Raw genomic sequence first — 22,023 nt, 5'->3', positions numbered from 1 at the left:
TCTATCTATATAGAGATAGATGGATGGATGGATGGATAGATGGATAGATGGATAATGGATAGATGGATAGATGGATAATGGATAGATGGATGGATAGATAGATGGATAGATGGATGGATGGATATAAAAGAATAGGTAAAATCCCATACAATAAATTGCAAAATATTTTGTAATGCCCGAGATACTGTAAAGTATACAGAAACCATGCTTTCTGTATACTTTACAGCAGGGGTCGGCAAACTCATTAGTCAAAAGAGCCAAATATCAACAGTACAACGATTGAGATTTCTTTTGAGAGCCAAATTTCTTAAACTTAAACTATATAGGTAGGTACACTGTTTATTAACTTAATAAACTTTAATAAAAGTTTTAAGTCTTAACACTTAATAAAACTTGATATCATACTTAATAATGATCTTATTTATTGATAAAAATTAAATTGTAAGTCCCTGCCATTTCCCCCTCCCCGTCCAGTCCTTGTCTGGAGGCCTGGCCTACCACCATAAAAGCCTATTGGTAGACCTGGCCTCCGGCTGAGTCCCATTGGGAGGCCAGGTCTACCCATTGGCTTTCTTGGCAGTAGACCTGGCCTCCGGAGGCCCATAGAAGCCAATTGATAGACCTGGCCTCTGAAAAGGGACTTTTTCCCCTCCTCGGAGTCCAGGTCTACTGCCAAGAAAGCCAGTGGGTAGACATGGCCTCCCAATGGGACTCAGCCGGAGGCCAGGTCTACCAAAGGAAGCCCGCCCCGCCCAACAGCTGATAGGCGGGGGGGCCAGGAACCGCCCGCCCAGCAATTGCGTGGCTAGAGGGGAGGGGAGGCTTTAGCCTCCCAACCATTGAGGGAAAGGGGGACCCGGCCATTTCCCCCGGTGGGTGGGGGGAGACAGCGCGCACGCTCGCCCGCTCTCTCTCTCTCTCTCAGGCGCGCCGGCTCCACAGCCCGGCTGCCGGCGTGAGCGGGTGCAAGAGCAGGGGCTCCGAACCAAGTTCGGAGAGCCGCACTCAACGGGCCAAAGAGCCGCATGCGGCTCTGGAGCCACAGTTTTGAGACCCCTGCTTTACAGTATCTCGGGCATTACAAAATATTTTGCAATTTATTGTATGAGATTTTACCTATTCATTATATAAGTTGTGTGCCATCAGTGCTTGTTGTTATTTATTTAAGTACCTGGAGGTTGGCAACCCGAGCGCCGAGGCGGAGCTCAGCCCATCTCCCGCCGCTCTGGAACTCGGGTCCCCGGGCTGCTGAGATGGGAGAGAGGAGGGGTCCAGGAGGCGAATCGGGGCCTGCAGAGCTTTCCTTGCAAGCCCTTCTAATCCGAGTGCGCGGGGACCGGGCGCTGTGCTGGCCCTGAGAAGCAAAAACAAGAATCAAACCTTGTTCACACGTGCGGGGTAGGGGGTAGGGTTGCCAACCTCCAGGTACTGGCTCCTGCTGTTACAACTGATCTCCAGCCGATTGAGATCAGTTCACTTGGAGAAAATGGCCACTTTGGCAAGTGGACTCTATGCAGTGGCGGACTGCATAGCTTGTGCTAGCTTGCCCGATGGCAAGTGGGCCCCTGATGAAGTGGGGCCCCTTAAACATTAGATAATACGTTAAAATTAAAGATTAATAAAAAGTAAAGTATAGCCTTGTAGTTGTGGTGGGCCTCCTTTGTCTCCTGGCAACCAATATTTTTAGACCCAGTCGGCCACTGACCCTATGGCATTGAAGTCCCTCCCCAAACCTCACCCTCCTCAGGCTCCGACCCAAAAACCTCCCACTGGTTGCAAAGAGGAAGGTTGAGGTGGTAAAAACAGGCGGGAGAATGGACTGGAGGATCACATGGAATGATTCCTTGTACTAAATCTCCCTGCAAATGGAGGGGGGTTTAGTTGGATTTTTTTTTTAAATATGAAGGAATTTTGAAAGCTGAAATCCACCCTTTGCAATCTTAAAACCTTCTGCTCTGGCAGGGTTTTGCCACTATATTTTGCATACTGCAAACAGGCTAGGCCAAAAGGTTTCATGCCTCGGGGTCGTGATTTTTTTATATGGAGTCAACATGCACCTACCATCAACTCATGCTTTACATCTTCATTTGAAAAAAAGGATAAAGTGCTTTTTATTTTGTCGAAGGCTTTCACGGTCAGAGTTCATTGGTTCTTGTAGGTTATCCGGGCTATGTGACCGTGGTCTTGGTATTTTCTTTCCTGACGTTTCGCCAGCAGCTGTGGCAGGCATCTTCAGAGGAGTAACACTGAGAGACACTGTCCTTCAGTGTTACTCCTCTGAAGATGCCTGCCGCAGCTGCTAGCGAAACGTCAGGAAAGAAAATACCAAGACCACGGTCACACAGCCCAGATAACCTACAAGAACCAATGCTTTTTATTTTGATTGATGGGATTTTGATCCTTCGTTTTTCTTCTTCTTTGCTAGGTACCTTTTATATACTGTTACACAAACTGCACCCTTTACTCAGGTACACCCTTTCTTAAGTGCACCTAAAGCAATCTGTGCTTCTTTTGAGACCTTTAAGCCTGCGTAACATGGGTCAGATTTGGCACCATATTCCCAGAAATGGCAGGAGGGGATGAGCGTTTAAATACTACACTTTTATTTAGAATGAAAAGAACGGCATAAAGAAAAACGGATGGAGCCAATTCCAAACTAATCAGATGATCCAGCAGAATATAATATACAGACACCCAGAGGAAATTAGTACACAATCCAGTCCTATGTAGAGATATTCTGGAGGTGGGGCTGCTGACTGAATCATGAATACGTTTTGCCTGTCCTGATGAAAAGGGGGTGTGTGGGTGGGGGTCATGGTGTAGGATTTCTTGAAGATCAGGGGTGGGGGATTGTCCTCGGGTGAGACAGATTCCTTGTGTGGCTCCAAGTTGATCTCTGAGTGCCAAGGGGTGTGAAGTGGCAGGCTTTTAGAAAATCAGTAGGCCTTTTGGGAAATTACTGGACTCCAAAGAAGGGTGCCAGGGAAATCATGAACAAACAAAGAAGGCAAGGAAAAGAAGTTGATATTCAAGTCAGCCCAAGGTTGAAAAACAGAGAAAAGTTACTCAAAGCAGACAAGATGTCTGGGAACTGTTAGGGCAGCTAGATAAAATACCCGGTGCACTAACAATAACTCTAAACAAGTATTATCTAGACCAATGAAAATATTGCTGTATTTCTGTAAACCTATGATTTTTCCTTATGTTGTAACCCAATAAGATTATTCTGATTTGTATTATAAACCAATGAAATCATCCCCTAGAACTCTGAGCCAATGACAAGTTATTATGTAATATGCGTAGTTAGAATATTATAATGAGCTAATTAAAAGGTTATAAAAGTCTAAACACACTTTTGTCCGGTGCTCCAAACTCCATTTTGAAAAGCCTCTGAGACCCAAACAGCTGTTTGAAATAAAAAAACTGTTCTTCCAGAAACTGGCTTTGGGTCTTTGTGTTTGAAATCCAACTCCTAAAATCTTGCTATATCAGGTGGTTGTATCCCAATTGCTGTGCCCTTTTAATACTTTCTGTCTGTTGGCCAACTGGGGTTTGAATTTGGGAGGGGAAATCCAGTTTTTGGTAGCACTGCAAGGGGCTGCTTGGAGGCTGGCAGGGCGTGAGGGGAACTTGATTGAATTAAAAAGGCAAAAGGGCTTGCTTTGGTGGTGGTAGAAATTGGCCTGCTTAATGCCCTGCCTCCCTGGGCAAGGCAGGATACTTGCTTTCATTCTGGGTGCAATTGATTAGTTTATCACTGAGGGGAGTGCATCATTCCCGGTGGAGTTAAAGTAATGACCAGGTAAACAGGCCCCAGAAACCCTGAAAGCTTACTAGGGGGCCCAAAAGCATCTGGGATCTTTGACATTTGAGGCTTACATTAGAACGACCCACTCATTTCCATTCCACATTGGACCTTTCTGGCAGACTTAATCCTTTGGATGCAAAGGAGAGTTATGGTTTGAGCCAGAGCACCAATTTGTTTGGGAGTTCAGAGCCATTACCAGTTGCTTGAGGTGAGTATATTTTAACTGTCTGACTGGTAGCAGTAGCCTCTGACATCAGAGATGGAGATTTGCCTGGGATTTATTAAATTAGGAGGCTAGCTTAGGTCCAATTGCATTAACCATAAATATCTGGACATTTTGGGTTTCCCCTTGTCTCCAGTCTTCAGCAGAAACTGGAGTCCACAAGAGGTTGGGTAGGGGTTAAGGATTCTTCCAACATCTTGTTAGTACAAGAAACTCTGCACATGCTCTAAGGAACCTGCTACAGCCTAGGTAACGTACTTAGCTGTGTTAGTCCAACTTTATTGCTTTTTATTCGAAAATCTGTCCTTTGTGTGCCTCTTCGCCGTATTTTGTTTCTTCCTTTTCCCACTTTTTAAGATCCAACCACCCTTTTCCTATTCTCTCTTTTATAATAAACCTTTTAATAACAACATGGTTTGGCTTTGCTTGGTACAATTTACTTCTCTGGGATATTTATCTTAATCTCTTCCCCAGGTGCTAGATCGCATGGGTGCTACATAGTTTGTTATACGGTATTTTCCAGGGTTCCTACTCACTTGCTTCGTTATTGATCTGGAACTGTATTAGGAGTATACTGTCTCAGCCTGTCAGTATAGATGTTCTCAAGAGGTATGCAAGTGGTGGCAGCCATTTACCAGGATGCTTTCCAGGAAACTCTTGGTATAATGGAGTTTCCCAGAAAGGAAAGACACCTCTCCCCCCCATCCTTCGGTAACAAGGTGCCTCGGAGTTCTCCTAAACTTGGTAGGCATTTTTTTTCCTGTATGCATGGCAAGTTTTAAAGTTCTCTTTAATGGCAGAGAATATGCTTTCCAAAATGGGGGACATTCCCTGGTCTAATAAGTCAGAGGTATAAAATCCCAATCTTAGTTAGTAATCTCATTCTGTGGAAACACAGAATAGATAAAATACAGAGATGCTTTTAGAAGGATATACACTTGTCATTAGAAAACCATTTGTCTCTGAGTATTTTGTCATTCACCTAGGGCAGTCTGTGATTCTGGGTCCCTGGACAAAAGTCCAGGATGGGGTTCCAGAACCCCCTAGCACCACTTACCACCACCTTGCTGGGGTAAGCAAGGAGTAGCCATCACCCTATGCGAAATGGGCAGGAGCCCATGCCTCAAGCCAGCTGCCCAAGGCCCAGATGGGCTGGGCATGAATGGTAGCAGGCGCTTGTCCGCACCCTCCCACCCACACCCACCCCATTTGTTTCAGCTTCTACTCCAAAGCCACCTATTATCAACATCAAAACTGCTTGGGAGCGTGTAAAAACCGAGAGATGTCCTTTGGAATACCCTGCAAGGTGACCCCCTCTTGCCCATATATGGTGTACTAACATAATGCAAGAGGTTACAAGGAGATACCAGGCAAAGGCAGAATCTCCACGTTAACCATGAAACCGGTTGCATTAAGGGGGGAATCACAGGCCCACAGAGACCTTCCCTGGAATTTGTTTTTAACAATAGCAGCTGAACGCTTCTCCATGCAGCCAGAAGCTACATGAGTCAGCTCCGCCTCTTAGAGCTGCCATACGGTCAGCCTGTCATATGATTCTACCCCCAAACAAAGAGCACTTTGATTCCATTCAGCATTGATGGAATGTAATTCAGCTTTTCTGGGGGATCTGCAAGTGGGAGCTAGTCAGGAGTGAGTTTTGGCGCTGGAAGCTCAGGCAAACAGCCGGCACCCGGGCTTTCTCAGCTGAGGCTGCAGTGGTCCTTTCCTGTAACATACATTCCTTTGACTAAATATTTTGTAAAGCTGCTGCAAGATTTCTCCTCTGGCTACAGTCCTGAGCACAATTTGCAGGGGAGTAATCGATGTTAAATTCAGTGGAACTCAGCTCTGAGTCAGCACGCATGAGACTGTGCTATCTGTCCTTATAGTACCCTTCTAGTGATCCCTGACAAAGCAGGGGAAACAAAATGGAGCACATCTGTTGATGAAGTTAGTGTCAGGTGGGTAGCTGTGTTGGTCTGCAGTAGAAGAGCAAGATCTGAGTCCAGTACCACCTTAAAGACCAACAAGATTTCCCAGCTATATATCTGGCAAAGAGAGCTTAGACTCTAAAAAGCTTATACCTTGGAAATCATGCCGGGCTTTAAGGTGCTACTGGACTTGAATCTTACTCTGTTGATGAAACAGCTCACAGGTACAATGCACAATGGTTGTGATGTGTCTTGCTCCTCTCTTGCAGTGGGTGGTTGAATAACAACATGTCCCACAGAAGGTAAGCTCTCTAACCCTGGTGCTTCTACCCCCATCCTGCCCAAGAAGAGGGGAGGGGAGAGGCTGTGGCTCAGTGGAAGAACCTCTGCTTTGCTTGCAGAAGGTCCCAAGTTCAATTTCTGGCACTTCCAGTTAAAGGGATGAGGCAATAGAAGAAGAGTTGGTTTTTACATGCCGACCTTCTCTACCACTTAAGGAAGAATCAAACCAGCTTACAATCACCTTCCCTTCCCCTCCCCACAACAGACACCCTGTGAGGTAGGTGGGGCTGAGAGAGCTCCAGTAGAGCTGTGACTAGCCCAAGGTCACCCAGCAGGCTTCATGTGGAGTGGAGAAACCAACCTGGTTCACCAGATTAGCGTTCACCAGATTGGGGCCTGCTGCTCATGTGGAGGAGTGGGGAATCAAACCTGATTCTCCAGATTAGTCCACCACTCCAAACCACTGCTCTTAACCACTACACCACGCTGGCTGTCACACCACACTGGTGATGTGAAAGACATTTGAGATACTGGAGAGCCACTACCAGTCTGAGTAGACTATACCAACCTTGATGGACCAATGGTCTGATTTAGTATAAGGCAGTTTCATGAGTAGAGGGGGATTCTGATTTGCATTCCCTCCAGATACAAACCTCAATCCAACAGCCCCATTCTTGCCAGAATGCAGCTCAGTTTTGAATTTGAGTTTTCCATTTTAAGCTGAGGGGGAGACTCCTCCTTGCTCTCCCACTATTCAGGATCTGGAAGCTACAGTGCTAGCTAGTATCATCTCCAAACTACATGAGGGACTCGCTCCACTTCCCCACCGCCCCACAGAGTGAACATCCAAAGCAAAAGTAGATGCAATGGCTATAAATTAAAACAGGGCATTGGAAAGGTTTACAAACATGTCTTTGGACAGTGTACATGAAATCCCCCACTGACAGTAGGGCAAGAGAAGGGGAAATCGAGTGGTCAAGTCTGCTCTGGCCAGTCAATGCCAGGATAAGGGCAGTGGCTGCTGAAGGAGCAGTTTGGTCTCTTCTCAAGGTGGCAGCAGGGGATGCCCAGCTGGCATGTGCCCACCGGGAGTGCCTAGGAAGCCACATCAAAGGTGCAGATGCCTCAGGTGTTGCTGACAGATCTCCTCAGCCCTCCGTAAGTATTCCGCCGTCTTCTTCTTCACAGCCTCCCTGCGGGCTGCATCTGGATCGCCTGAAAACAGGAAGGAGGGAGGGAGGAACCTTCAGTTTTTCCAGCTACATTTGATCCCTCTGCCCCTACAGTGTAGGGTTGGGCCCTGCAAGCTCACACAGCCTTTCATAGTAGCAGCCAAGAGATCACAATATCAAAACAGGTATGACCAGAACCTACTCCTGGTCAGGAAGAGGAGAGAGTGATAGGTGGAGTGAAGAGGCATATCCCAAATTAAGCTGGACTACAGATGTGCCTCAAAAGATGTACCTCCCCCCCCCCACTTGAGCCCAATCCCCAAACCCCCCACGTTTTGTTGTGGAAAAAAACAACAGCACAGGTACGTGCCACCAATTTAAGCGTTGCCTGTTCCATCCATGCAAAGAGCTCCCTTCAAAATGACGCAACGTGCACATGTATTAAATTAAAAACGTACGTTCATTCCCTATCCTTTTTAACAAAAACAGGTTTTTTTTTCTTGAAATGTTAAAATGTTCTTAGGGGAGCAGAGACGGTTTAGCAATGTTGCCAGCTGCATACAAACAACACTGAGCCCAGGTCGGTCTGGACTGCAAAAATTCAGAAGTAGTCCCCAACCCCCGCAAGCCAAGCTTCAAAAGAAGACAGTACATTTGAAACCAAATGCAGGGAGGATCCTTTTCCTGAAGGCTCAAAGCTCAAATGATGCAAGTCTGTTCACACCTTCGCTGCTCACCAAACAAGGGCCATTTCATTAAGTCAAGAGGGAGAACCAGGTGTCTGGCAAAGAGATTTACAGTCCAATCCTATGCAGAGTTATTCCAGTCTAAGCCCAATGAAACTAATGGGCTTAGACTGGAGTAACTCTCTTTAGGATTGCACTGTCACCTGCTTAGAAGTTAGTCCTAGAATTCAGCTAGACTTGCTTCCAAATAAGTGCACCGAGGACTGCAGTCTTTTGTGATCTGGACATCATGACTCCTAGGCAGATAGCAGAGGAAGAGTGGGTTTTTATACCCTGCTTTTTCTCTACCTTTAAGGAGTCTCAAAGTGGATTACAATCAGTTTCCCTTCCCCTCACCACAACAGACACCTTGTGAGGGAGGTGGGGCTGGGAGAGAACTCTGACGCCCAGCAGGTTTGTACAATCCTGTACAATCTCAGTAATTTTTAGAAGTTCTTTGTTGTACAAGTATCTGTGGGACCACCTCTCCTGGTACATTCTACAGAGAGCACTACACTCCTCAAATAACAACTTGTAGGCTTGTTGGTGGGCTGGGAGAGAACCCTGACATCCAGCAGGCTTCATGTGGAGGAGTGGGGAACTGGACCCGGTTTGCCAGATTAGAGTCCGCCGCTCATGTGGAGGAGTGGGGGAAACCAATCGGGTTCTCCAGATTAGAGTCGGCTGCTCTTAACCCCTATGCCACGCTGTCACAGCACTGCTGTCCAGGTTCCTCAGCCTCTCACACAGGAAGAAGTACAGGACCAGCTCTCCACAACAGTCAGAGATAAGCAACCCTCCTACCTTGCAGGCCCTGGAGCAGCAAGTCAACACCGCTGCGGTAGCCATGGAAAGCCCCCTCGTAGTCCTCAGCCGCTTCGCTCTCCAAGGCGTGCTTGATACGCTCGGTGGCCAAAGACAGGTACGCACCGGGGTCTGATGCGGCTGCTCCTTCCTGGGCTGGTTGCAGAATCCCTGCGCTCGGGGGAGAATGCGCTGGTGCATCTTCCAAGGAAGCACGAGCAGGGGAGGAGCTGGCTGCACCCAAGGCTGAGCAAGGAAAAGGCTGATAACACAAACTCCCTGTCTTCCCCCTCCTGGCCGGACAATTCTGTTCACACACATCTTGAGGTGAAGGCCATCGTCTAAAGACACACCATGGCCTTGCGAAAGACAAAGTCCAGCAGGGGATTCACGGAGGACAATCCCAATTGTGTGCCAAGGTTCATCCTCCCCTGAAATGGAGACTGACCCACACTCGGCCGAAACTACGCAGGGCCCACCTACCCACCAACAGCATCCATCAACCCACCTACCTTCCTCAGCGAACGGGTCAAACAGGGCCAGCTCCTGGACCGACAGGGGGCAGCGGGAAGGCGAGCTCATTTCCTTCTCTTCTTCTCCCTCCTCCTCCCCAGCATACGCAAAGAGAGCGTCCAGGGCTTCGTCTTCACAGTTTTGGGGTGAAGAGCGGTCCCCTGTGCCAGGAACACTGATTAGGCTAGGCAATGGGGGGGGGGGGGGAAACGAACGGCCCCTGAAGGAGGCGAGGCAGGGATGGAGAAAGCCTCGACTTTCTCCAGCTCAGCAACGTTCCCTCCCAGTCCAGTGAGAGTGGATCCTTCCCCACCAGCCCAACGCTGCATCAATTCTAGTCTTGCTGGATTTAAGGCTGAAGCTCTCCCTCCCCCTTCAGATTCCAGAGCTGCTGATAATATCTGGCCTTTATCAGCCCCACTGCAAATTGCCACAATCCACATCCAAGCCTCTGAAGTGGCAGATTAGGAACCCGAAGGCCTCAGTATCAACACTTGAAGTCCCAAGGAAACCCAAAGTCCTTCCTCCAGGCCTCGCAAGGCCCTGGACTTCCGGGTGTGGAAAAGGGATCGCCCTGGAGCCATCTCCACAGAAGTCTGAGTGGAGGTGGGAGAGGAGAAAGCTTCTATTTGTCCTGCAAAACCTACTTCATCCCAACTCACACCCACACACATGGGTGTTGTTTTTTGGGGGGACTGGGTTTTTTTTGGCAACTTGTGCAAAAAATAAATAAGACTGCATGCAAGGATACACAGTGTGCCTCTCCTCCACTAATATTAAGCAGCTCCCCACAGAAGGGGAGCAGATCAGAAAATTCTGCCCCACAACCTCACATGAAGCTACTGTATACGGAGTCAGATCATTGGTCAGTCAAGGTCAGTACCGCCTACTCTGACTGGCAGCGGCTCTCCAGGGTCTCAGGTGGAGGTCTTTCACATCACTTGCTACCAGATCCTTTTAACTGGAGATGCCTGGGATTGTACTTTGGACTGTCTGCATGCCAAGGAGATGCTCTTATCCCTGACCCACAGCTCCCCTTCTTTAGAAGGCGACGACCAGCAAGCCGTACCTCCCTCCTTCTTCTGAGGCTCCCGATCACAGTCTTTCCTTGCTGCCTCTGCAGCTCTGCTGTGATCCTGCTCAGAGTCCAGGCCCAGGAGTCCGTGGTCCACGTCAGACACCAGAGCATCCTCGCCAGGCTCCACTCCTTCTGACGGCACGGGGATCAGAGGGGGAGGCAGAGAAACCAAGGCACAGTTTTCCAAAGGCCTCTCCCCTTCCCCACCCTGCAAGACAGAAGCAGCAGCATGGGTACAGAGGCACAAGTGGATTCTTCCTCTTGGGGCATGGAGCAGGCCAAGAATCACACCTGGGACCCACAGGAGGACTAGGCGGAGAGGACCCAGCACCCCCCTTCCGCAACCAAGGAGGGGGTCCAGGAGTCACAGTACAACTCACAAAATCCCTAGAACTCCCACCACCCACTCCGCCACTCTAAGGACTCAAAACGGGACCTCCTTAGGAGGATCCAGTGCCCAGGGGACGTCTCCACCCTCCTCCACCTGCCCAGCCAAAATACCCGGAAGAACTCCTTGAGCTGAGGACTGTTGTTCAAAGCAGGGATATGCACTGTGAAATGCAGCATGACCTCCGCGGCCTTCCTCCGCTCCTCTATCACCTTGGGCTCAAATCGGCCTGCAGGAAGAAGAGCCCCACATCACAGTGGGGGGTCAGGGTCACCACGTGCCACTCTGTCCTGTGAGTACATGCATCTGTGGGAGGCCTCCCTATGCTAGCCTGGCAAAATTTTCCACAGAACCTCAGCCCCTAGCCTCAGAGCCTCACTACGTATTATATGGTTTACGCGTCCACTCTGGGAATTGTGGAACCAGACAATCTCTGAGCGTTCCATGCTGAAACTTAACGCTCAGGCAAACGGAGACAAAAATCGGATTGAGACTGCAGCACAGAGGGAGAGGAGGCTTAAGACTCCCCCCCACATACACCATTTCCCCCAATCTGAAAAAGACATCAGGAACCATTTTTCCCATTGGAAAAACATGCATGGAGTATGTGTGTACTCACAGTGTATACACAAGTTTTCCAAATGAGTCAAACAGTGGTTTGCCAGGGCCATTTCAGGTCGGAAAACCGGTGCGGGGAGTGGGGGGGGAGTCTTAAACTTACTCTCTGGTCTTGATCTGAATCAGATTGACATGCATCCGGGAATTAAGCTTCAACACAGAACACACCCACTGCACATCTGGTTTGGGATGTGCCTGTAAACACTGTAAGTAGTCAAGTCCTTAGACTCCCAAAAGCGACTTAATACCCTCTTCTTCCTGAGCAACCTAAAGAAAGTTTTAGTACAGAAGGAAGTCGCCCTGAAAAGAACTATTAAATCTAGCACATCCCCTATGCCCCATCCCAGACGATTGGAGAAGTAAAACTGATGCTCATTCCCATGTCTCAGTCCATCACAAGAACTGCTTTGCTGGATCAAAGCAGTAAGCCATCTTTTTTCTAGTAACACTCTACATTCTATTCCCAGCCTGATATCCCTTGACAATTTCCAGGAAAGTCCCTGGCCATCTCTCTTGTCAACAGCACCAGGTACTCAGAAGACCAAGAGCACAGTCCAAGCTCCTTTCAAAGGGAGAGAGTGTTGATGGACATTAGGGTCCCACCAAATGCAGTCACCAAAGAGTCCCTACTTGAGGACTGAGTGGTGGGCATCTCTCCCACCCAGCCCAGCCTCTCACCAAAGACTTGGGCTTTGGGAAAAGGAGGAAAGTCCTCCAGGCGTCGGAAGAGGTTACGGTGGGTGTACGCCAGGTCTCCGTGCAGCTTCTTAAAGTCGCTGTACCGTTTCCAGACCACAATCTGTAGGAGGAAATATGGGAGACACAGACAAGGCAGAGTGCTTTCCGGTGCCCACCACAACATGGGGCTACTGCCAAGAAATAACACCTCCACATGAAGAACTTAGGATGTACAATGGTATAGTATAGCCCGATCTTATCAGTCCTCGGAAGCCAGGCAGGATCAGTACTTGGATGGGAGACCACCAAGGAAGGTTCTGCAGAGGAAGGCAATGGCAAACCGCCTTTGCTTCTGACTTGCCTTGAAAGACATTTACCGGGGTTGCCATAACTTGGTTGTGACTTAATGACACACATATGTATGTATGAAGAACTCTTCTGGCAACCTCCCTGCCCCACCTATTTATCCAGCTTTGCTCAGCAGAAAAAAATCTGATGCCACACTTAAGAAGAGGATGTGTCCTGAAGGAACTGATTCATTACTCAAGGCACCAAGTTCACATCTGGCTGCCTGGGAACCTACAGATAACACTTTCTTGTCCCCGCAACCACTGGCAAGACCCACAGCCATGGGCAGCACTCTCTGTAAGTGGGCAAATCAAAGCCAAGTCCTTTCCTCCTTGCATCTAGCATAAACGTATAAAGACCGACATACCTCCTTGACATCTTCGGGGTTCACTTTTGAGACAAACTGGAGGAGGGGGGAAACAGAACAAGAAGTTGAGACTCGGCAATACTTATGGTCTAAAATTTTTATCAAATTTTTCTTTAATTGCGTCCCACAATTGCTCCTGATCAACATGACACAAAGTGTCATTAAAACCACCTAAAACCTTGTTTTTGTAAAAAATGCATACAATACAAACACTAAAAGAGCAAAGCCCCATCATGTCTTTCTCCCCCCCCCCACTTTCATTACTTTAGGAAGGGGGCAGCAGTGAAGGTACCTTTACTTAATTTCTTACAGGGTCCCCTGCAATGCTTCTGTCGGAGCTCTGCCTTCAATAGTTAGATTTGAGATGTTTTTAAGTATGCCACAACGGCAGCCAGAATGGTTCTGGCAAGAACTTGGAAGCAAACGCAAATACCCGAAATAGAAGATTGGAAAGAAAAATTGTTGGACTATGCCAGTATGGCCAAAATGACTTTTATGTTAAATCCAAACTTTAACGAACTTACAGAACAATTTGATGAAAAGTGGGAATCATTTTGCACTTACATGACCTCCAGTTAATCAAATGAATGACACATACTGACTAGTACGAAAACGAATAACAGGCAATGCTCTATTTAACATGTCTAATATGTTTCAGCTGCTTGCTAAGTAAATGCTGGGCTTTAATATGCGATATTTTTTATGTCTCAGAGTTAGATAGATTTAATGATTTTTATACTTTTATAATTACTTTTTCAGATATATCGCGCTTGATCAGTATTTAGGCTTGTTGTATGTTACTGTAATTGACCAAGTTTATCTCTCAATTGAAATTGCCATATTGTTTTTGTATATCAAACGGTTTACCCTTCCCTTTTTTCCTTTTTGTATCCCCTTAATGATAAAATAAAAATTAAAAAAAAAAAGTTAGATTTGAGTCCAGTAGCCCCTTAGACACCAACAAGAGTTTCGGGGTACGAGGTTTGACTCTCGAAAGCTCATACCCTGAAACTCTTGATGGTCTCTACGGTGCTACTGGACTCAATAACTGGTCTACGGCAGACCAACAGGGCTACCCTCTAAAATTGCCTTCAATGGCGATTTTAAAAAAACTGTTGTGTGTTGGTGGAAGGGGGGGAAATGCAACTTGCAGCTCCCAGCCCGCCTGGGAACTGCACCCGAGGAAGAAAGCCCTCTGCCCATGCACAGAGGGTCTTGCGCACTGCTGCCCCCGCGCAGGCTCCGCGCGTTGGAAGCAAGCCCTGCGACGGTGGGACGCGGCACAAGCCCCGCTGAACCACTTCGCCCCCTCCCCTCAATAGGGGGTTGGGGGGGGGGAATCCCAGCAACCCCTCCCTCACCTTGGCGGTCACTTTGTACTCAGTGTAGCCTTTGGGGTGGGTCCGAGTGTCGGTGACGGCGTAATGCCGCTGGTACTCATCCTTCGCCCGGCGAGACATCCCAACGCCCTTTGGGGCGTCGCGGCCCCTTTAAATCCAGGACTCCCCGCGGAGGCGGAGGCCTCCAAAAGCGAGAGAGCGCGTCGCGGCTGCGCGGCTGGCCTGCCACTCACGGCGCATGCGTAGCTGACCGCTTCAGGGCCTCGGTGCCAGGGCGAGGGAGAGTCTGCAAAGTGCGACGCTGCGGCTGCCTGGGAAAGCTTAGGGGCTCTGCAAAGGGCTCGATTTAGTATTGCACGGCAGAGATGCAAAAACGATGTAGGAAATCAGGATGTTGCGAGCGTTGCATGATTTGTGCTCTTGTTCATACACAATATCTACCTTCATTCACAGTGAACCCACATGAAGCTGCCTTCTACTGAATCAGACCCTTGGGTCCATCAAAGTCAGTATTGTCTAGTCAGACCAGCAGCGGCTCTCCAGGGTCTCAGGCGGAGGTCTTTCACATCACCTACTTGCCTAGTCCCTTTAAGTGGAGATGCCCAGGATTGAACCTGGGACCTTCTGCATGCCAGGCAGGTGCTCTACCACTGAGCCACGCTCCCTACCACCTACCAGTGGGTAGCCGTGTTAGTCTGTCTGCAGTAGTAGAAAAGAGCAAGAGTCCAGTAGCACCTTAAAGACTAACAAAAATATTTTCTGGCAGGGTATAAGCTTTTGTGAGCCACAGCTCACTTCTTCAGATACCTGAAAAAGTGAGCCGTGGCTCACGAAAGCTCATACCCTGCCAGAAAATATTTTTGTTAAGTCTTTAAGGTGCTACTGGACTCTTGCTCTTTTCTACTGAAGAAGTGAGCTGTGGCTCATGAAAGCTTATACCCTGCCAGAAAATATTTTTGTTAGTCTTTAAGGTGCTACTGGACTCTTGCTCTTTTCTAATATCTACCTTGTTTTTACAGTACCAGAGTCCAATCCTAGCACAGATCGGGACAGAATGCTAACGCCCAGTACCAGCTGGGGTTTCCAACTCCAGAGTTCAAAAATTCCTGGACAGTTGGGGGCGGAGTATGGGGAAAGCAAGGTTTGGAAAGGAGAGGGGCCTCAGCGAGGTATAAATGCTGTAGAGTCTACCCTCCAAAGCAGCCATTTTCTCAACGGGAACAGATCTCTATCGCCTGGAGAACAGTTGTAATTCCGGGAGATCTCCAGGCCCTACCTGGAGGTTGGCAAGCCTATACAGCTGGAGCATGATTACTCAGAAGGCGCATGAGCGCTTGCTCTTTTGTAAGTGTGTTTAGGATTACAACCCAGAAGATGAACATGCGCCGCCCCTGCCTGACATCCATGCTGTCAAGGTCTCTGCTCTTCTTTTTCCTTCTTTGCAGTTTCATACCTTTCCCTGTTCTCTGCTGCCCTGGAGGATAGGCTTGGCTCAGGTAGGGTTGCCAACTCCAGGTTGGTGAATTCCTGGAGTGTGGGGGTGGATCCTGGGGACGGCGGGGCTTGAGTTACCCCAAGTCAGAATTTAGCCTAATGCGCAGCTTAAGAAATTTTGTGCAATGGAAGAAAACAGTGCAGTGGGAATTAAGTTTTTGTGCAGCAGAGCATGTAGAATTTAATCAGGAACCAAGAAGTTCCTTAGAATTAAATAATGAGTGGGGAAAGAATTTTTTTAAAAGATTGAAAATATTGTCTTTCTTCTCTGGTCATTTCCCCCTCTCCCTCAGTTGTGGTTAGAAAAAATTCTGGTGCACACCATCACAGATAGGGAAGGGGCTGCTGTGGTGGGGAGAGCTTAGAGTATACCCTGCCACAGCCTTCCATGGATAGGGTCACATGAAAGCATTCCCAGTGCCCTGAGCAAGCTTAAGCCCCAGCCCTACTCCTATTAGAAATTCAGGCCTTTTGTTTGTCTGTGGCTTGCAAAAGAATGAAAGATTTATGTATACCTTTCTCCTCAATGGTGATCCAAAGCAGCTTACATTGTTCTCCTGTCCTCCATTTTATCCTCACAACAGCCCTGTGAGGTAGAGCAGCCTGAGAAAGATTGACGGGCCCAAAGTCTCTGAGCACACTCAGTCAAGGCGATGAGAAGACCAACCCCAGGAGAGGGGAGGTACTCTCACAATCTGTACCAAAAACTAGAAACCTATCAATGTAATACACCTTTGAATCACAGCAGCAGCTTTATTAGGATATACTCTGGATACAACTCCATACAGGGGACAGGGAGAAGGTAGCCCCTTCCCCCCACCCCAACATCCCGTCTCTGCTCCTTCACAGCCTGAGGACCACATGCAGTAGAAACACTCCCTGCCCCAGACTTTGGTCTGGCAGATTTGTCACCAAGGGCCAAACTTTATCCTGGATCAGAGGGCAAGCCCAGCCATCGAAGTGGCCCAGAAAGGCAGTCCGAGCCCCCAGCCACACAGGCTCATGGGGAGGCGGGGTATGCCTGTCCCCACCGCTGCTTAGTCCGCTGTGAATATCCGGTTCGAGATGTCATCCAGTAGCCAGTCGATGCCTGCCAGCAAATTCTCCCCCGTGAAGGCGCTGCAGCCTTGGATGCACCAGTGGTGGCTGTGGATGCTGTCAAGGTCCAAAGCCTAGAAGAGTTAGAAAGAGAAGGGTGAAGCTGCTGCAGGGTATGGAGAAGGCCCATCGAGCAGGCAGAGCCTTCCCTGAGGGCCCAGAGACCTGAAGCACCTTAACCCCATCAAAGTGCCAATCACCATTTTGGGGTCAAGAAGCCATTTTCCTCCTGGCCAGATTGGCCAGGGATGTTGGAGGTTTTTTGGGGTTTTTTGGCCATCTTCTGGGCATGGAGTAGGGGTAACTGAGGGTGTAGGGGGGAGGTAGTTGTGAATCTCCTGCATTGTGCAGGGGGTTGGACTAGATAACCCTGGAGGTCCCATCGAACTCTAGGTTTCTATGATTCTTTAATCCTGTTCAGGCAGCAGTGTCAGGATGTATCATGTATGTATTAAGCACCATCAAGCCGCTTCTAACGCATGGAGACCCTATGAATCAATGTCCTCCAAAGCGTCCTATCATTAACAGCCTTGCTCAGGTCCTGCAAACTGAGGGCTGTGGCTTCCTTGAGTGAGTAATCCATCTCATGTTGGGTCTTCCTCTTTTCTTGCTGCCTTCAACTTTTCCTAGCATGATTGTCTTTTCCAGTGACTTGTCTTTTCATAATATGACAGTACAGTAGCCTCAGTTTAGTCATTTTAGCTTCTAGAGAGAGTTCAGGCTTGTTTTGATCAAGAACTCGTTAATTTGTGTATTATCAGTATTGTGCAGACAAGCCTTTTTCTGACTTTCTTGTTAAATTGTGTTAATGTTTTTAGTAGATCAGGTTTCTGGTCAGCTGTCATTTGTTCGTTTTGTTGTGTTCACTAACAAGGAAAAGCAGTATAGGAAAGGAAAAGTACAAAAAAGGAAAGAAGAAAGCAGCTACCGATTTTCCTTCCTTCTAGCCTCCATCAAAATCCCTCCTTTACTTGAGCTGCCCAGCCCACCCCACCTGTGTATCGGTCTCTCCCCCTCCCCCGCCCATGACCACTGGCTCTCACCTCCTGGATGGCACTGGCACTCAGTGCCCCTGGCAGGTCCTGCTTGTTGGCAAAGATGAGCAAGGTGGCTCCAGCCAAGCGCTGTTGGGGAAAGATTCAGGGAGTGAAAAAATATTCTCCACCCACACACACCCCTCATTCCTTAGAGCCCCAATACGTTCCCACCCCAGTACAGATTTGCAGCAATGGGGCTGGCGCCACCCTTACTCTGTACCTGCAGGCCGCAGTGAGGGTAACCCACTACCTGCTGCCCCGCACCCCAACTCCTACCTCTTCCACCAGAAGGCTCTGCAGTTCCCGCTTGCAGTCATCCAGACGCTGGCGGTCGGCACTGTCCACCACCCAGATGAGGCCGTCCGTGCTCTCAAAGTAGTTCCTCCAGTAAGAGCGCAGGGACTTCTGGCCCCCCACATCCCAGATGTTCAACTTGAAGCTGCAAAGAGGTGCCATATTGGGCGTGAAGGGGTTAAAAACTGGCCTAGGCTGAATAAGAAGCTTGGATCACTGAAAAGCTAGATTCCAGTCCAGTAGCCCCTTACAGGCCAACAAGATTTTCACGATATAAGCCTTCAACAGTTGAAGTTCAAGAGTGACAAGGATAATCAGGGGCCTGGAGAACAAGCCCTAACAGGAAAGGCTGAGGGAGTTGGGAATGTTCGGTATGGAGAACAAGAGGTTGAGGGGGGACATGATTGCTCTCTTTAAGTATTTGAAGGGCTGTCACTTAGAGGAGGGCAGGGAGTGGTTCCTGTTGGCAGCAGAGGATAGGACTTGCAATAATGGGTTTAAATTGCAGGCAGAGAGGTACTGGATATTAGGGAAAAAAATTTACAGTAAGAGTTGTTCAACAGTGGAATTGGCTACCGGGGGGGGGGGTGAGCCCCCCTCACTGGCAGTATTTAAGCACAGGCTGGACAAGCACTTGTCAGGGATGCTCTAGGCTGATCCTGCATTAAGCAGGGGGTTGGACTAGATGGCCTGTATGGCCCCTTCCAACTCTATGATTCTATGTTCCCTTTATTAGGTATCCAATAAAGGGAGCCCTTATACCATGAAAATCATGTTAGTTTTTAAGGTATTACTGGACTCGAATTTAGCTGTTCTGCTAGAGACCAACACATCTACCCATTGAAACTAGCTAACTGAAAACAGAGAGGGCGGTGCCAGAGTATTGTTAAGAAGGGAAAACAGGAAGAGGAAGACCAAGCTAGACCCTTCTTTCCTGCACAAGGTAGGTTAGGAGAACTGGAGGACTCACCCACGATGCTCCAGCGTCTTGATGTTGAACCCTAACGTGGGCGAGATGGTATCAATCTCGTCCCCATTGAACTTCTTCAGGATGGTTGTTTTGCCAGCATTGTCTAGGCCCCTGCAGAGGAATGGGTTAAGGAGGATACAGCATAGGAAAGGAGTGTACAGAGAGCTTTTGCTTAACTTTTCTCAGAGTTCCCACAGAATGCTGAAAGCCTGTACCGTTAAAAAATAATAATAAACAGGCTGGCTGTGATTAGTCAGTAGGGAACCTCAAGGTCAGGCCTGGAGTTCTCACAAAATTACAAATGATTTCCAGACTACAGAGATCAACCACCCTACACAAAATAACAGTTTCAGTGAACAGACTGTATAATATCCTTGCAGCTTCCCCTTCTTTCCCAATACTGCACCCTCCTCAGTCACCACCCCAACATCTCTAGGAATTTACTGAGGCAGAGTTGGCTACTCTAGTACCCTACCTAAAATCCCCCATCTTATACAGCATCACCTCCAGATATCCACGCACCTCCCCAAACCAGAGTTGGCAGCCCTAACTGTGCGTGTGTGTTAAGTGCCGTCAAGTCGCTTCCGACTCATGGCGACCCTATGAATGAAAGTCCTCCAAAATGTCCTATCTTTGACAGCCCTGTTACTCCTCTTCAGTGTTACTCCTCTGAAGATGCCTGCCACAGCTGCTGGCGAAACGTCAGGAAAGAAAATACCAAGACCACGGTCACACAGCCCGGATAACCCACAAGAACCAATTTGACAGCCTTGTTCAGATCTTGCAAACTGAAGTCTGTGGCTTCCTTTATGGAGTCCATTCCTCTCTTGGATTTATTGAGTCAATCCATCCAGCCCTAACTAGGCACTCTGTATATGTACAGAGGTAGTCTACTCATCACACAATTAATCGGATCAAGCTGAAACGGTGCCTTCCTGGTGCAGCTCAGCAGGCACCATTTGAAAAGGATTACTGTGCTAATGACGCATCAGGTGGCCGCTTCTCCCTTAAATAAAGCAGATCGAGGCGAGTGCTGGAGAAGGTGCGCAGGCCACCGGCCCTCACTCTCCTCCTCGCAGAAGGATACAGCATAAGCAGTCGCAGCTCCCGCTCCTTCTGCCGCATCTTCTTCAGGATGCTGAGCAGCCCCATCGCCCGCCCGAGCTCGCGCCACCTCGCCCGCTGTCACGCCGGGCCTAGGCGCCTTTGGCCCCGCCCCTCAGGCCTCCGCCAATCCGGAACCCCGGCGACGCTCGCTCAAACAGATAATATAAACAAAGCGTTCCATGCAACTCTCACTTCCGGTCGCCGTTCTGGACATCAAACAGATAATATAAACAAAGCGTTCCATGCAACTCTCACTTCCGGTCGCCGTTCTGGACACCCTCCCAAAATGGGACCGGGCGAGTGGAGGAGGGGCCTGTGTTTATATCATCATCGTAAACCTTTAACGGCATAGAAATTATTACAATTGTTACAAAAAGGGATCATAAAACATAAAACCAGTGAAATAAAACAAAGAACAATATAATAATCAAATATCAGAGCTTGCAAGTTTTTGCACTTTCATCACATCCACTAGAAAATTGGCGACACCCTCAGTAATCTCCGGTACTGAATCAATCAATAAAAATTGACATTTTACTTTATTAGACAGGTGATGTTTTGAATATAACCAAGTTTTTAATCATTTCCCACGGGATGTTTTGTATAGAGAACAGTCAAACGGTATGTGTTCAATTGTATCCAGGGAGTTGGAACCACAGGGACAAATCCGTTCCTGTATTGGGGTGTTTATATAATTATGTAAATTTGGGGTAATGTTAGATTCCAGAAAATAATTAGGTCCTCTGTTTCAATTCTGCTGCAGCAGGAAGAAGAAAAAAAGGAGTCTCTCAGCACCTGACCGGGGAACAGATTTATTTTTAAACATTTAAAAAATGTATCATAACGTCTAAGCAACATTATACAAGGAACGCTTGTGTTACTTTTAACTGTGCTTTATTTTAAACAAACAGACTTAAAAAAAAAAGCGATCAGAACAGGCCAATGTTCATAGACAAATAAAATGAACTATTTAGGATATTGTCGAAGGCTTTCACGGTCAGAGTTCATTGGTTCTTGTAGGTTATCCAGGCTGTGTGACCGTGGTCTTGGTTAACATACCACACCCTCATTAGCACATTATCTTGATACTTACAGAACAATGATTAGCACATTACCTTTGATACTTTTTGCAGGACAATGATTCAGCTCAATCCAGCCCCTTTCTGACTATATATTACTCTTCCTACTCACTTGACACTGAGAGACACTGTCCTTCAGTGTTACTCCTCTGAAGATGCCTGACACAACTATGGGCGAAACGTCAGAAAAGAAAATACCAAGACCACGGTCACACAGCCCGGATAACCTACAAGAACCAATAAACTATTTAGAGTTCCATTTCATGGCAATTGTTTCATACAATTACGCCTCCCCCAAGTACTTTTGCATACGGGATAAGGATGCGCAATAGAATCTGGGTTTTTTGTTTTTAAAGGGGGGGGGGAAACACATTGGACTCTTTGTGTGGAAAGAAAGACTTCGAGAGCAGAGAAGTTAAAAACATTAAGTGTGCATTGATTTTTTTGTTTATTAACACGATAATAAAAATTGTGGAAACTCAGTCCTTCACCACTTCGGTCCAAGTAATACTACTTTCTATCTTTGTTGTGCCTTCATCTTAACTGTTTTATATCCCGCTTTTCAGCCAAAATTTAGCCCCCAGAGGGACTTACAGCAATCATAATGAAAACTGAATTTAAAAGGGGAGGGGGCGGTCAGAGTGGTCTGGATCCGACAGGCACGATGTC

The 22,023-nt window shown here is 47.9% G+C and overlaps 2 protein-coding genes across 2 annotated transcripts; both read right to left on the bottom strand.

Moving 5' to 3' along the window:
• Nucleotides 1-7,138: 7,138 nt before the first annotated feature.
• On the bottom strand, nucleotides 7,139-14,437 carry SNX15 (sorting nexin 15). The gene is made up of 8 exons (XM_056852821.1): nucleotides 14,297-14,437; nucleotides 12,936-12,971; nucleotides 12,221-12,341; nucleotides 11,038-11,153; nucleotides 10,528-10,744; nucleotides 9,458-9,619; nucleotides 8,946-9,191; nucleotides 7,139-7,459 (listed from the first exon to the last, which is right to left on the bottom strand). The coding sequence occupies exons 1-8, from the start codon at nucleotides 14,393-14,395 to the stop codon at nucleotides 7,353-7,355; spliced, it is 1,104 nt and encodes a 367-aa protein (XP_056708799.1). The 5' UTR covers nucleotides 14,396-14,437; the 3' UTR covers nucleotides 7,139-7,352.
• Nucleotides 14,438-16,745: 2,308 nt separating this feature from the next.
• On the bottom strand, nucleotides 16,746-20,365 carry ARL2 (ADP ribosylation factor like GTPase 2). The gene is made up of 5 exons (XM_056852843.1): nucleotides 20,256-20,365; nucleotides 19,169-19,279; nucleotides 18,181-18,343; nucleotides 17,911-17,991; nucleotides 16,746-16,941 (listed from the first exon to the last, which is right to left on the bottom strand). The coding sequence occupies exons 1-5, from the start codon at nucleotides 20,318-20,320 to the stop codon at nucleotides 16,807-16,809; spliced, it is 555 nt and encodes a 184-aa protein (XP_056708821.1). The 5' UTR covers nucleotides 20,321-20,365; the 3' UTR covers nucleotides 16,746-16,806.
• Nucleotides 20,366-22,023: the final 1,658 nt, after the last annotated feature.

This window comes from Euleptes europaea, chromosome 7, assembly GCF_029931775.1.
Source record: "Euleptes europaea isolate rEulEur1 chromosome 7, rEulEur1.hap1, whole genome shotgun sequence".
Lineage (NCBI taxonomy): Eukaryota > Metazoa > Chordata > Lepidosauria > Squamata > Sphaerodactylidae > Euleptes > Euleptes europaea.
Note: the sequence above shows the minus strand (reverse complement) of the source record. Positions and strands in the feature narration are given on the sequence as shown.

Excerpts from the sequence above, each read along its gene's own strand:
- ARL2 (XM_056852843.1), bottom strand. The coding sequence starts at position 20,320 with ATGGGGCTGCTCAGCATCCTGAAGAAGATGCGGCAGAAGGAGCGGGAG. Across the intron at positions 18,344-19,168 it reads AAGACGCTGGAGCATCGTGG|CTTCAAGTTGAACATCTGGG; the intron begins GTGAGTCCTCCA and ends ACCTCTTTGCAG. Across the intron at positions 17,992-18,180 it reads AGAGCCTTCTGGTGGAAGAG|CGCTTGGCTGGAGCCACCTT; the intron begins GTAGGAGTTGGG and ends TTTCCCCAACAG.
- SNX15 (XM_056852821.1), bottom strand. The coding sequence starts at position 14,395 with ATGTCTCGCCGGGCGAAGGATGAGTACCAGCGGCATTACGCCGTCACC. Across the intron at positions 9,620-10,527 it reads GCCTCAGAAGAAGGAGGGAG|GGGACCGCTCTTCACCCCAA; the intron begins GTACGGCTTGCT and ends TTCCTGGCACAG. Across the intron at positions 7,460-8,945 it reads GCTGCTCCAGGGCCTGCAAG|GCGATCCAGATGCAGCCCGC; the intron begins GTAGGAGGGTTG and ends TCCTGTTTTCAG.